The sequence below is a fragment of the Phocoena sinus genome, chromosome 9 (genome assembly GCF_008692025.1).
Source record: "Phocoena sinus isolate mPhoSin1 chromosome 9, mPhoSin1.pri, whole genome shotgun sequence".
Lineage (NCBI taxonomy): Eukaryota > Metazoa > Chordata > Mammalia > Artiodactyla > Phocoenidae > Phocoena > Phocoena sinus.
In genome coordinates, this window is record NC_045771.1 from 15,913,618 (window position 1) to 15,929,500 (window position 15,883).

General features: G+C 40.6%; 1 protein-coding gene across 1 annotated transcript in view; it reads left to right on the forward strand.

Annotated features, from left to right (window-relative positions):
* The window catches only part of DGKI (diacylglycerol kinase iota), a 450,391-nt gene that overhangs the window by 237,031 nt on the left and 197,477 nt on the right, over nucleotides 1–15,883 (forward strand). Inside the window, 2 exon segments of the mRNA XM_032642953.1 lie at nucleotides 8,073–8,155; nucleotides 9,969–10,029. Coding sequence (XP_032498844.1) covers nucleotides 8,073–8,155; nucleotides 9,969–10,029 — 144 coding nt within the window.

The following is a 15,883-nucleotide window of genomic DNA, read 5'->3' on the forward strand; positions in this document are numbered from 1 at the left end:
GGGAAGCAATTATTTTGGGGAAGAGGTTGAAATGAGTTTGAGGAATTTGAGATCACAGTGAGGTGTTCAAATTTTTTAGATGGCCAGCTGTGAGAGAAGGCTTCGCGACTTTTCTGCCACTTGCTGCACTCTGGCTTGTGAACGCATTGCCCTGAAGATGTCACCTCCGGAATATCTAGGATTCTCAGAAGTGTGACTAACCAAATCAAAATTAATATTACAAAACTTTAAATTTCTCTGTATTCCCCCTCTGAAGTAGAATTCTTTACTAGGCCTAATAAATATGAAGAACACTGTGCATTGTTTCTAAGCACAGCGTGAAATGTGGAGAAAGCTGTAAAGAAATCCAAACACCCATCTACACTTAGAATCATTCAAACTGACCTCCAGCGGCTTCGTGTGTTTACGGTTCCTTCTTCAGTGTTAGGATGGTACAGCTTTGATCCCCCGATTGTGGTGAGCAGGGCAGAGTCACGGTCAGGGCTGATCTCACTCCCCTGTCAGGGCTAGCCTTTCCTGAGCTGTGACCATAACATGACCTTCATGTTGCAGACGAGGGCACGTTCAGCCATAGGATGGGGAGTCAGAGGATGAAGCAAACCATCCCATCTGGCAAAACGCAATCAGAGGAAGGAGTTTCTTATTCCTCAGTTCCTTTGAATCTCGTTTCCTCATAGTTTTTCCCTCCTCCTTTTTTTTTTCTTCCTTTCTTTCTTTCTTTTTTTTCTTTTTTTTTTTTTTTTGCGGTACGCGGGCCTCTCACTGTTGTGGCCTCTCCCGTTGCGGAGCACAGGCTCCGGACGCGCAGGCTCAGCGGCCATGGCTCACGGGCCCAGCCGCTCCACGGCACGTGGGATCTTCCCAGACCAGGGCACGAACCCGTGTCCCCTGCATCGGCAGGCGGACTCTCAACCACTGCACCACCAGGGGAGCCCTTCCCTCCTCCTTTTATTCTCTCGGACCCAAATGAGCCATAGTTGAGACAAAGGGCCAAAGGGGAAGAGAGGGTGGCAGTGAAAAGGAAGCAGGTGAACCCAAGGAAGGAGAAATGGGGTGGGGGGCATACCCTTTCCTACCTGGAGTTTCTCGCTCTGCAGCATTCTGTGTTCAAGCCTTACATAGTGTGCTGTTCTGTTTTGAGAAGGGAGACCATTCACTTCTATTTACCTTACAGACAAGTTGAGATTAGTAACATGACCTCTGTATTTGTTTGACATCCTCAGTCATGAGAACCTTTGAAATATCACTCATTAGAATTCTTATCTAGGAATTTTCAGTTTCCGGAAAATTCAGGAAATTTCCGCCTGACACTAGTGTTCAGTCCAGGTAAATTCTATTTGAATATGTGCCCCTTACTCCCTTCTTATAGTCCAGAGGCTTTCAAACTGTTTGTAAATAAAACCCACGAAGACACTTGTTAGAAATGCTCCACCCCATAAAATCTGATGCAGCGGGTCTGGGTTGAGGCCCAGGAATGCTACCGGTTAGCAAGCATCTCCCATGATTCTGATGTAGGTCTTTTGTGGAACACATTTAGGAAAACATAAGTAAGAGTCATATCAGGGTCTCTGAGATTACCTGGGCTTTGTGTGAGGAGCACAGTGGGTGAGAAGTTATTTGAGATGAAAGTTTATTTTTTTGTTTGAAAAATAGCATCTCAGCTTGTCCTTACTTTCTTCAAGGAGGCTCATCTCGTAGCTCAGAGAAGTGGTTCTCAGCCCTCGCTTCATGTCAGAATAACCCCGGCAGCTTTTAAAGACCGATGTCTGCTGCACCCCGTGCTAAGAACCTGTGAGGAAAGGACCCCTTAACTGGTCTAAGTTCCTAGTAGATTTTCTTGTCTAGCCAGTGTGGAGAGCCATGGGGTTTTTTTTCTTAGGCTTTAATGTGCATATGATTCACTTGGGGATCATGTTAAAATGCAGATTCTGATTCAGTGAGTCGCAGGTGGCTCTGAAATCCCGCTTTTCTAACACGCTCCCTGGTGCCAGCGTTGCTACAGCTGAGACCACACTGATTCTCAAGAGCTGACAGCAATCAGTAGAGAAATACTTTGTTGTTCTTGTTGTTAAATCCTGCTTTTTGCCTTTAAAGGATTGATTTATTCTGCTCATCTGTATCTAGATATAAAGCACTCCCCTCTTCTGTTTTTGAAGCTTAGACTTCAAACTTAAAACGCACACGCACAAAACTTGCTTAGGCTTCTGTTCTTTAAATGACTAGACGATGTCGCCATCTGCTGGCAAGTGAAATACCTACAGCTTTTTTTTTCCTTCAGTATTTTATGTGTGTTCGGAAATTTTCCAGCACTTGGCAGGAGTACGTTGAGCTGCACACATTATGGGGACTGCTTTTATGTCCTCTTTTTAAACAATCCCTCTTTTAAACAGATGCTTCAGAATAATTGTCTCTGTTTTTCTAACACTCTTCAGGTAGACATGTACTGGGTGTTCTGCAAAGCTTTAGAGGTTATTGGCACGGCTATTATTGGTGGGATGTGAACTATTTGAGGGAATAGTCACTAGAATTAGGGGCTGTGCTATCAACTTTGAGTGTCTCCTCCTGCGGAAAAGAGGTAGTACAGGAAAGAGAAACTTTATTCCCGCATGATGCCCTCCCCGGTGTGGAAACCTGAGGGCCTGAGAAATAGGCCCGCTCTCTTACGCTTATGGCTGCTTTAACTTCAAAACTTATCATTTTTCTTGGATGCCCGTGTGACTCATTAACATGTTTGTACCTGAGACGTATGGACCCTTCTGATGCCTCTCGGTGTTTCCTGCTTTCACACTGCGTCTCCTTCACACTCATGAGTCGTGAATTTCACCTTTCAGTGACTTAGATTATACATTCATGGTTAGGCAAGTGTCCTTTTTTTATTGACCTATAGCTGATTAATGATACTATATCAGTTTCAGGTGTACAACGTAGTGATTCAGTATTTTTATGGGTTATACTCCATTTGAAGTTCTTATAAAATATTGGCTCGATTCCCTGTAAGCAGGTGTTCCGACCACTGGAATTATTCTGGCCAGCCAGTCCTGAGAGTCGAGGGTCCCGGCCTTGGGTGCTCACGACGCTCATTGTGAAATCCCAGGGTACAGGTGTGGCATGAGCTGGACCCCTGGATCAGAGTTGCCAGGGAGCTTATCAACAGGTTATAGTGGGGAGGGATGTTCAGCCTGTGGACAGGCTCATACTGGCTTCCCCAGACCAGGGCCGGCCCTTCCTAAGTCAGGCCAGGGAAGGTCAACGCAGGTGGGGAGAAGGAGGAGACAAAGAGAGGAAGTAACTTCCAATCTGAGTCCCCAGACTATTTCTACATACTGAACAAACAGCCTCAGTGAAGATGTTATTTTCTACGATGCTCAACCTAGGGATAAATCAAAAACATTATTTTATTATTTTATTTTTTTATTGCACTATAGTTGATTTACAGTGTTGTATTTCTGCTGTACAACAAAGTGATTTAGTGTGTGTGTGTCTGTGTATTCTTTCCCATTATGGTTTATTACAGGATATTGAATACAGTTCCCTGTGCTACACAGTAGGACTTTGTTGTTTATCTGTTTTATATATAGTAGTGTATATTTGCTAATCCCAAACTATTAATTTATCCCCCTCCCCGCGCTTTCCCCTTTGGTAACCATGAGTTTGTTTTCTGTGTCTGTGAGTCTGTTTCTGTTCTGTACGTAAGTTCATTCGTATCATACTTTAGATTCCACATGTAAGTGATGTCATATGATATTCGTCTTGTTCTGTCTGACTTCACTTGATGTGACAATCTCTGGGTCCATCCATGTTGCTGCAAATGGCATTATTTCATTCTTTTTTATGGATGAGTACTATCCCATTGTGTGTGTATGTGTATGTATATATATAAATGTATATTTATATTATATATCTAAAATAATATAAATATATATATAAAACATCTTTATTCACTTAACTGTCGATGGACACTTGGGTTGCTTCCATGTCTTGGCTATTGTAAATAGTGCTGCAGTGAACATTGGGGTGCACGTATCTTTTTGAATTACAGTCTTCTCCGGATATATGCCCAGGAGTGGGATTGCTGGATCATGTGGTAACTCTATTTTCAGTTTTTTAAGGAATCTCCATACTGTTTTCTATAACGGCTGCACCAGTTTACACTCCCACCAACAGTGTAGGAGGGTTCCCTTTTCTCTACATCCTCTCCGGCGTTTATTATTTGGACTTTTTGATGATGGCCATTGAGACCGGTGTGAAATGATACCTCATTGTGGCTTTGATTTGCATTTCTCTAATAATTAGCGATGTTGGGCATCTTTTTGTGTGCCTATTCCAAAGGCCCCACCTGCTAATACCATCACATTGAGGGTGAATTTTGGAGGAGCAGACATCAGTGTACCGCAGTGCTAAACCAAGCCACCTAGCCCCTTTGATAGGTCTAGGGCCTAGATGTCTAGCTCCTTAGCCTCTAGTCAGACTGATGTATCAAAATGTGAGTCCAATTCCTCTGATTAAGACATTTCAGTGACTGTCATTTCCTGCGAAACAAAGCCTGAGCTCCATAGCCTACATGACTTAATCCACAACTCACTTTGGGAGTTTCATCTCCCACCACCCCTGCCTCATGGTCCGAAGACTGAAATGAATATAGTTTTTCCGTGACATGTGTTGCTGTCTCACACGTCTTGTACCTTCACCCTAAAACTTCTTCCTCGACTCCATGTAAAAAGAAACGGTTAACTCTACTCGTCTTGCGAGACACAGTTCAAACGTCATACATGGGAAGCCTTCGTCCAATCCCCATAGTTGGGCCTAAGAGTGTCTCCTCCAGCCACTCATACATCTCAGTAGACATCTTCATCATAGCATTTACCATCTTTAGTGAACGAATTTATTTTGGGCTGGTCTCCTGAGCTCCTGGGTGTGCACATGGGTACAGAGTCGGAGCCTAATACAGGTTTATTGAATCAATAAGGTATTCTTCTGGGATTGTTTGGGTTAAGAGATTTCTTTACGTCCTCCTCCCACTGTTATTTTCCTCAGATCTTTCTTATTGTCTGGACAGTTCTTTTCATGAGCTAGATGATGCCTCCATGATATAAACGAAGGCTTGTCTAGTAACATAGAGTACTGAGCCCTACATGAGAGTTCCAGTGCTTTGATGACAATTGATGTGCTGCTATTTGAGCTGACCCATTCTTAATTGAGCCTCTGTACTCCCCAAATCATTATATTTTTTTCATGAATAATTCAGAGAACTTCCTTTGGAGAACAAGATCTTCTCTGTCTTGTCCATCTCCTGATCCCCTTACCTAAAACCGTGCCTAGCACATAGGAGGTGAATGGATGAATCCTATTCGTTCCCCCCTGGAACAATCTACCTATTTTCTTGGAGGTTGTTTTATTCTGCCCCACTCTGTTCCCTGATATCTGGAGCTGGACAGAATAATGTTTTATCATTCCATAGGAATACCGAATCTCAAACTATCTTAGAAAATTCTGTGGCCATTGAGGTATTACATCTACAACCATATGTATGAGAACACGCTCCAGAGCGTATTAGAATTGATGTGTAAGCTGTTTTTTTTTTCATTTAGAGAAAAATAAAACTCTTGCACAGAAGTTCAGCTTCTAAAAGGCATATAGCATGTGATGACTATGAGAGTATTTGAAACTCGCTAGTCAATTGTGTAGGTGATGGAGTAGACTTAATCTTGTCAGTGAGAAAGAAATAAGTTACTCTTTTCCTGGTGAATTAGTACTTGTCGACGCATTCAGTTCTATTCAATAAATTATCTCTATTAAAGCACTGAGTAGCTTATCCTAGAGGTAGCAGCAGAGTAAATAGAACTAACTTAAATGTTTCAGGTCTCTTTTCTTTACCCACCAAGATTGATTTAAGACAATGCAATACTTTCATTCAGACACTTATCATTTTTGCTAATGAATGTGTTTTAGAAAGATTACTTTTAAAATAAGAAATTATATCATGCCTGAATATAAACTCTGATAGGGCAGCCTTGCATGTTTATGAAAGTCATCCCTGCCCAATTCTAGAGAGCATTATTCCAGTAGGCTGCAACATTAAGTGGCACCTCCTAGAAGCGTGGGGTGCAAAACTTGTCAGCCTTAAAAAATATCCCTTTGTCAAAAGGATAAATGTAGACAATTAGGTGTTCAAACTAACACAAATTGAAAATGAGCAAAACCCAACATGGTGTGGACATTCAAACCTTTTAGAGAAATTTGAAGATTAAAAAAAAACCTCAATGCTTTTTATTTTTAGTTTTTGAAAGGTGTTAATTACCTAGTATTGTATATATAAGAGAAACTGGAATTGAGACGCACACCATAGCCAAAGGTGACAACAAAGGAGTAATTAACATCTACAATTCACATTGCCCTAGGAATCTAAAAGTGAAAAATTAATTTTCCAGCAAGTCAGTTAGAAATTTTTAATAAACTGATTGGTCATTAGAATGACTCTGGTATTACCTATGAAACATAGAAGATTACTTGAAATAATCCCCAAATGACTTGATACCAAGGCCTGGTGTGGAAAGAAGAGAATGGTTTAGTATTTAGTTATTATTATGTATCTAAATCTATATCTAGATTTTGTAGGAAACAAAGTATGTCATTTGGCGAAACTGAAGGATTAGTTGTAATGATTAAGGGTAGAATGTTATTCCTAAATTTATAGCAAGCACGTGATAAAGCAGAACTTTTAAATTATAGGTTTGGATGAACTGTGGAACAAAAGACCTACACTGGCCTCTGTTAACAACTGCTATAGCAATGTGATAATTATAAACTACACTTTAGCCCTCACATGCTCAAGTGTAGTTTAATGAATAGATTAACAAGGAACAAAAAAGAAAGGGACTGACATTGACAAAGGCCTATTTTGTGCCACATACTGTGCTGGATACAAAACTATGACTGATTCATTTAATTCTCATAATCACCTTGGAAAGTAGACATTGCCCTATTTTACATGCTGCATTTCTGCAAGATGATAAATTCTCACAGTCACCCAGTTAGAACACCCAAGTTAGCTCTGACTCAAATATTGTGCTATTCCTACTGTACCAGGATGACTCTCAAATACAGTGTATAGGTGTCCAAACTTAGGAGTATTTTCAAGGAAGAGCAATCATGATAGCTAATAAAGAGATGATAGTTATAAGCAACGGATGCTGCCCAACCGATCAAATATTATTTGCTACGGTTGGTAGTGACCTAAAATGAGGTACCCTACTCAATTTTAAAGCTCTTTTGATACTGCTTAATAAAAAAAAATTCTTCTTTAATTTGATTTTTGCTCAATTCACTTTAAGAAGTGATCTCCAGAACTGCTTTGTATTTGCCATGATATCTCTATAAATGTCACAGTTACTTAAGACACTCCAAAAATGGTTATGAGAGAGAGAAAAAGACACAGATGTGTACGTGGAAATTGAAAAATGTCAAAGTAAGAGTTGATAGCACGAACTAGAGAAATTATATATTTTAAGTATGGGGAGCCTGAGATACTTTTGCTGTGGTTAAAAACATTTATTTCAATAAAGTCATACTTAGCTAATACTGTCCTTATTTCATATTATGCAAAGACAGTAATCTGCACAATAAAGTAAAAAGTAATGTTAAATTACATAAGTTGACTAATAACTTCCCCATGTGGATTTTCATACATTAAATAACGATAGTAAAGGCCAATAGATACTAATCATTAAGCATTTGTTGCATGCCAACCACTTTGATGTTCTCCTCAGACATTATTGCATTTAATCTTTACAACAAGTCTGTGAACTAGGCATTTTTATTCCTGCATTTTAATGAGAAGAGAGCTGAACTCAGTGAAATTAAAGAACTTGCCCAGAGTTACACAGGTTAGACAGAGCCTAATATAAGCATTCAACCTATGTATATCAATGGCCAAAGCCCATGATTTTAACTGCTACTCTATACTGTTTATAATTCAATATTATTTTTTAGAACAGGATTTATTTTTATTCTTTAAATGAGCAGGTAATATTTGGAAATTTCTCCCTGTTATTGTCATTTTTTTGTCCTTACAGGGAACCAAGGTCATGCAGATGTTCATGTGGTACCTGAACCCACGGCAAGTCTTTGATCTTTCTCAGGAAGGGCCAAAAGATGCGTAAGTCTGGAAATACCCTCCGTGGCTCTTACTATTTTAGGCGAGTGAGAAGGACTTTCTGCTTTGGCGTCAAGCTTTATTATTTGATGACCTCATGAAGTGTTTTTCTGACCGTCTCTCACCTACTTGCTCACCCTGCACTGTCCTCCCTTTAAAACTTCATCTGCTGTTTCCCTCTTCACTGGGTTCGTTTCCTTCAACACTTACCCTCTGGGTTGTTAACTCTGAGTGTGTTTGCTGCTTAGATACATGTAACTGTACGTTATGAGCAAATCTGAATCGAGAAAGGATCCATCCTTTTTCTACTTATGCATGTACCACTTTGGAGATGTACATTAATGGGAATGTAAGTGTATCTTTGTGGAGAAGGGCCATCTCTGTTTATGAATATTTTCATTTATTTGCATTAGAAGTTGTATGCATCTGTGTCCATTTGAGAGCTTGATTGATTAATTGATTATACCTATGGATTCCATACCAGAGTGGGAGAGACATTCTAATTCCTGCTCAGTCCTTCATCTGAGCCTCTCAGAAATTTCATTCTCTGTTTTTTGTTCCAAGTGGTGAAAAATAAAGTCTCTCTGTAGATGATATGTGTCCTATATCTTCCCTTTCGTGGAGGGGTACATGGTGGGAAGGAGCAGGGACATTTCTGCTGTTGTCTGGTTCCCTTTTTAAAACCCACCTAATAAGGTAGTTCAGATGTCATCTGGTAAACATTAGAGCTAAAGAGATACTAATTATTTTTATAACTACTTATAAATAAGTAATAATATCAGAGGCAAAGAAACACAAGCTCAGATAATTTCTAGAAAATAATATTCCTGTATGAAATAGATAAATTACATATTTTAAGCCTACGAGAGAACATTAATTATGAAAATTAACTTCTGTTGTCATTCTCTTAATCTGTGAACTTCCTTGCCACTAGAGTTTGCTATAAGACTTCTATATTTTTTTCTGCATTCAGATGTATTAAGGCAAATCTACTTTTGCCCTTTCACATTTACTTAAGATTTTATCATTTTTAGTTAGACTTTAGGTAGATACTTCATAGATAACCATAAAGAACATGGCAGGACAGGAACTATTTTCAGAAAAAAATATGATTTGATTTAAATAGGTGATGTTTTCTGGAATAGAGCCATTGAAGTTGTCACTTAAGCATTCTAGCGGGGACAGTATCATTGCATTTTCTTGAGACAACAGGAAAGATCTAAGTTCAAGCAGACAAATTCAAAATAAAGAAAATTCAGTAAATCTTCCCTTTTGGGGCTGAGGAGTATAAATGGGGGTTTGAGCGTCAGCGGGTGAGTTGAGAGGGAGATGGAATTGTGGGTGTGGTAGTAATAATGCTAATGGGGTGTCCTTCCTATCTCTCTGAAGAAGGTTTTCTAGGAGTAAGAGTGGGAAGTGTAGGTTTGAAAAATAAATAGGTCTGGGAAAAGCTAATCAGATTTGATGTTCTTTGAGAAAGGAGGGAGAAGAATGGAAAGAAAAAGAAGGAATTTGACGCTAGTGAAGAAAATGTGCGTTGACACATTAATAGGAATTATGGGAAATAAAACACTAGGACACCCTAAAACCCCATTCCAGTGACGTTTGCTGCCAGCCCCTAATCCGATTGTTGGAACCAGTACTTGGTGACTACTCGGTGACTAGTTTTGAAGGTATTACCATTCTCGCGGTTATGCATTTTATCCAGTGGACACCTTCCACGCCCCTCTTCGTTTTGGTGTGTTTTGGAATCATGCCCTCTGCTATGGCCGGTGATACGCTCTTTTATTTACTTTTCCTTCTGTATCCTTTACAGGCTTGAATTATATAGGAAAGTACCAAATCTGCGGATTCTGGCCTGTGGTGGGGATGGAACGGTAGGTCCTTGAAAGAGAATCTAGTTCTTTCCCTTGTTTCTTCCATTTGTCTTTTGTTTTCCTTAAGACATCTCTCTTCCTTCATTCCCACCTCACAGTCTTTCCAATCCCCTCAAACCTCTGTCTCTCATGTGATTCCAATCCCCTAAGGGTTAGGAGGGACTTTGTTATTGCCCTCAAGGATTCATACTTGATCTTTCTAAATTAGATTTCCCTCTCTCCACTAGGCTATATCCTTTCCTGTTCCACAAAGTAAGGATGTGGTCACATCGCTAGAATGAGGATTGTAGATGACTAAATTATTTTTAAGACAGAAACTGACCTATTTCCATATATTCTTAATAATTGGTCACAACTATGGAGAAGTATGTGTACACAATTGAATTATGGCTTTTTTTTTTTTTTTTTTTTACTGGTGGAAATAAACCTTAGAATGTTGGCTTAACATCGGTTTGCATAAAGATCATAACTGGTTCCCTTTGTAGTCATTTTTGGAGAAACGATGGAGTTGGGCTGAAGTTTAATATCACTGGTGTATTTTCCCCAGTTTGTCTCATCTGTTTCTCAATTTGCCCTCTACTTAGGTTGCTATATTTAGCAAAGGCAAATAATTGAGAATCGTGACATTTAGATTTTGCTGTCCAGTGTCTTTTCTTCTGTATTTGGAGTCTGATCTCATAGGATTTTATTACGAACTATCTTTGGCTTTTCTCTAATCTTCCTAATTAGAATGTTTTATTCTCAAAGGCAGCAATGGAATCTTCTAATTTTATCTCTCACAGCACGTGAACACTTAATGCAGCACTGGATACACATTATATACTAATAAACACAACCATAAAAAAGTAAAACAGTGATTGCACTGGTCCTTTAAGATTTTCTGCGGAGAGGAAAACATTTTTCAGTTGGGAAAGTAATGTTTACTATTCTTGGAGACTCTAATACACATTATTAGCTTATAAAATTCATTATAAAGTCTTAAAGAAGCCAAACCTATTTCACTTTGTTTAACCCAGTGTTTTCCAAAATTATTTGACTATGGGGATATGCCTGGTGTCCTGAATCCAGAGTCCTTCCTCTTTCTTGACTTAAGTGATTGTTACCTCAAATCCACATCGGTTGCCTGTTCCATCTCCATATCTTGGGCTTCATCCTGGCTTGGCAGTTCCACCTTCCAAACTTCCCCATTATCCACTGCACCTCCCATCACCTCTCTCTGCCTCACTGCTTTCTTCTTCCTTTCCTCTACTCAGCAGATATGTTCTGAATTATGTGGTATTGAGGTATTCTCTGCAGTTAGGAAAGTGTTTGGAAACATGGGAATTCAAAGCATAAAGGACAAAGAGAGCCAAGTCCAGACACTTGTGAAACATTTATAATTAGGAGTCAGAGCTGAATTTCAAAAGGAAAGTGGAAAGATAGAAGCAGAAGAACCACGAGTAGTCTATTCTGTCGAGGAAAAAAAAAAAAAAAAAAACCCAAAAGGAGTTTCAAGACAGAGGCAGTGATTACATTCTTAAGAAGAGACAGGAATTACCGTGGATTTGGAGACTAGGAAGTAACTGCTGGTTTTCAAGAAATAATTTCAAGAGAGTGTCTGGGACAAAACCCAGAATGAGAGAGACTTGGTACCTCCCTATTGGGTCCTAATGACCAGATCAAATCACAGTGTTGAATTTCTATACTCTGGTGCCATTAATGTCACTACTGGACACGCAGACTACCTTGTTCCCCAGCTTTTCTAGCATCTCTTCTTTAAATAGACCATATTAACGGGTATTCCACAAGGCTAAACGTAACTTTTCAATTATATTATCGGCACTTTTTCTTTTTTGGTACCTTATCTGTGATCCTAACTTCAATTTTCACATCCTTCTACGTAACTCACAACTGCACTAGACGTTTATACATGGGTCCTTTACAACAGCCATGAAAAGTAGTGTATTTCCCCTAGAACTGATGCATACTTTTGAACTAGTTATTTTTCTCAGTGGTAACCTCTGTAGTCCAGTCATGCAGAATCAAAACTTTGCATATCTTTTTTTTTTTTTTTTTTTTGCGGTACGCGGGCCTCTCACTGTGGTGACCTCTCCCATTGCGGAGCACAGGCTCCAGACGCGCAGGCTCAGCGGCCATGGCTCACGGGCCCAGCCGCTCCGCGGCACGTGGGATCCTCCCGGACCGGGGCACGAACCCGTGTCTCCTGCATCGCCAGGCAGACTCTCAACCACTGTGCCACCAGGGAAGCCCAAAACTTTGCATATCTTATACCTTATGTAAAACCAGGTTTTATTTTATTTTACCTCGTTTGACGTTTTGTAAAAGATATATGGGGTTTATGAAATGTTTATCAAGGTACATGATTGACATTTTTTTCAGTTTCGAATATGAAACCATAAATTTTGAGTGTTTATATAAAGAAGAGGCATCCTGATGGATGCATGAAGAAAAGCTGTTGGCTCGAGGCAAGTGAAGTGTCGGGTATATATGTGACATAAGGTGCTCACCCTTTATTTAGTGAGTGTATCTGTCACTGTAGAGGCTGTCAGAATTCTGTCCGTGACAAGGTTCCAGGAGGAATCAGGTATGGAATATTTTTGATGGGTTAGGATGAGGATATGTCAACCCTCAATCACATTAGTGTGTGTACAAGGTCTTATTAAATATATAGACACGTTGCATTAATTGGAGAAAAGTTATTCGGCTTCAGTATGAGTTACTTTAATTTTATCCTGGTAAAAAGTGCAAGGAGGCAGGTACTGCAGTTGGAGGAGGAAGAGGTGCTTTGGAAGGTTCCCTAACTTCTTCTGAGACATTCTAAATCTGAAAGGGGATACGTTTGGATCCCTAAGGGTCTTCACAGCTGTAGCATTATGTTAGTATAGACCATTGCTGTTCAAGAGAACTATAATGCAAGCCGCATTTTTACACTTTAAGTTTTCTAGAAGGCACTTAGAAAAAACTAAGAAGCAGGTTAAATTAATTTTATCATATATTTTATTTAACCCACTATATCCAAGATATTATCATTTCAACATGCAATCAGTATAAAGTCATTAGTGGGATATTTTATGCTCAATTTGGACTGTCTTCAGAATCCAGCATATATTTTAAATTTACAGCGCCTCCAGTTGAGATCAGCCATGTTCAAGCAGTCCGTCACCACACAAGGCCAGTGACGGCTGCAGAGGAAGGTGGCCCAGGTGTGGTCTCTTTGTAAGTGGTTTGCATAATCCTGAGGTTGTCACATAGTTGCAGGTTTCGAACGGGCTGGTCCCATCTTTGATCTCTAGGGTGAGAGAAAACTAACTCAGAATGATCTCAAACCTTCATGTTTTTAAACTAGAAACAGTCTCTCTTTGGTCATGGGGTAAATTTGTATTCTGTCCTCTCCTCGGCCACATCTCCACCCAGCCAGTTCCCCGTGGCTGCCACCTTGGTTAAATATCGAGGAGTGCGTGAACTGAGACAGTAGGGTCACAGGTCCCTTCCCCTCATTATGGATCCTTAAGGTGAAACATGATCCCTCCTTACCTGCCCTTGGCCTTGATGAACTGGGCTGGATCCAAAGGTCCACCCTTAACCCTGTTAACGTCTTTCCAAAGGGCTGGGATTAAATGGACTTGAGCCACACACTTTATGCTTATTTATGATTCCACTGGCTTCCCTAGATGAGGATACATCCTACACAGTAGGCCCCCCCATGCCCCGACTCACTACAGCCGGAGCAGGGAAGAAAGGATTATCATTCCCCTTTCATTGACGGGGCCAGCAGATGTTCCACAGGCCTCTTCTCCCTCAGCACCCCGACGTCCCAGCCTCTCTTGAAGAAGAGCTTGGTACACCCCCAGCTGTCCTCTTGCCGATGAGAGGATGGATAGCCTAAATCTACATTCTGTTTCAAAAAAGCTCATACCTTGGCTATTATCTCGATTTTAAACATTTCTTTTAACACAGAGTGACTTTGTAAACTATTGAGTGCAAATATGAAAATATCGAAAGGAAGAATCATTGTGTACGTGTAAGCAAGGGAACCCAGTTGTCCAATGCTGCATTTTGATGATCTTTCTGGGTGCAGAAACGTTGCCCTCGTTCTCCTGTGGTTTCTCCGTGTGGGTATCCCTCACTTTTCTGCCTGCAGATGATATGAGGAAAGGCAACTGTGCATCTTCTTCGTTCAGAGAAAATGTCAATTCACGGCCCTGTCCACCCCTCAGCCAACGCTAATGTTAGCATATTGCCGAATGAAAACGTTGTTCCATGTGCACTTGGCAAATGTTCAGTGATGGTCACAGCTGAACAGGGCCAGGGGGTGGCAGCATCAGGCCGAAGCCCAGCACCCTGGTGTTCTAGCCCCGTCAGCCCTGCATTTCCTAACACAAAGGCAGAAAGGAACTCTGCCACCTGGAAGATGATCTTGCCCAATCCAGAGAGTTTTCTTCAGTTGTGATGGGAAAGATGCAAAGCGGTGTGTGTTGCAATTAATGAAGTTTAATTGAAGGGGTGCTGGTCAAGCCTGTGGAGAGGATTTGGGGTCATGCGAAAGCCCCAGCAAACACAGTCGCTGCCCACGAACCTGCAGTCTGGACTTCCAGCAGGAGCACGGTCCTGGGAAGGGAGGGCCTCCGATAACAGCTTTGGACCTTAAGACTTTTGCATAGTTTTGCTTTCATAGGGGCAAGTACACGGATCATTACTCAAGATCTTTTATGTCTCCTGCTATTGTAGGTGTATTTGTTCCATATTCTCTCCCTCTCTCGCTCCCCCTCTCTCCCTCCCTCCCTCCCTCCTTTTTATGCTGCAGTGCAGCTTGGCTTTTACTGTTTGTGATAGTCTGTGAAAGAGAGATTTTTGTGACTTGATGGCAGTCAAAGGTGGGAGTGATTTGTGAACTTTGAGACTCAACTTTTCTTCAAGTGGAGAGACAGGAAGAGGGCATTTTGCTTCTAGGAAACTGGACCTTTATGGATGAAGCAAAGAAAGAGGAAGAAAAATATATCTTAATCATAGCAGTTAATGTTAATTTAGCATTTCCTATTTGTCAGGTACATGCTAAGCAATGTCTCCATGTTATTTAGTTGGTAAAATACCCCTACGAGGCAGGTACTGTTATCCCTTTTATATAGGAGGGAACTTAGATTAGGTGACTCACTGGCTCCGTGAGTTTCGGTAGGTGATGGAGCCAGGCTTCAGACGCAGCTGGGCTCCTCGCAGCTCTGTGCCTTCCCTGCACGCCTATGTTATGTTGCCTTCTGAGGAAGCTGGTTGTTGGGTAGTGACAATGTAGCTCTTGGATGAGAACAACCGTTCAGGCGTTGTGCAAAGGAGAGATACGGGCCCACTTCAGCCAAAGAACTGTTAGCCTAACATGTGTACCTGAGGGAATTTCAAGACAAATAAAAGAAATCTCTGCTGTGAAAGGCAGGAGACATTTGATGGCTCCAAGCGTTGTGCAATGATGAAATACTAAGATTATCTGCTTGTATTCAGGGGAAAATTAAATAATTGAATAACTGGCTGTTGGAAAAAGAAGATAGAATCTATTTATGCATTTTTGTAAAGCAAATCAATTGAGAAGAAAGGGAAAATCAAAGGGTCCGGAGGGCTCATGGCATTTTGTGTGGAACCACGCCACAGCTTCATGTGGATTCTCGGCAACCTTCTCAGAAAACAAAAACAAAAACAGGAACAGCTCTTAAGGTTTGAATGAGGACAATTATACTGATCAAAGGACTATTAGAAGACACCTTATCGATTCGTGGAAGGTATGGGACACTTATTTCAAAGTTATTTGAAAATTATTTGTGTTTCATGGGCTGTGAATTATTCCTCTAACCTTCCCATCCATCTTACT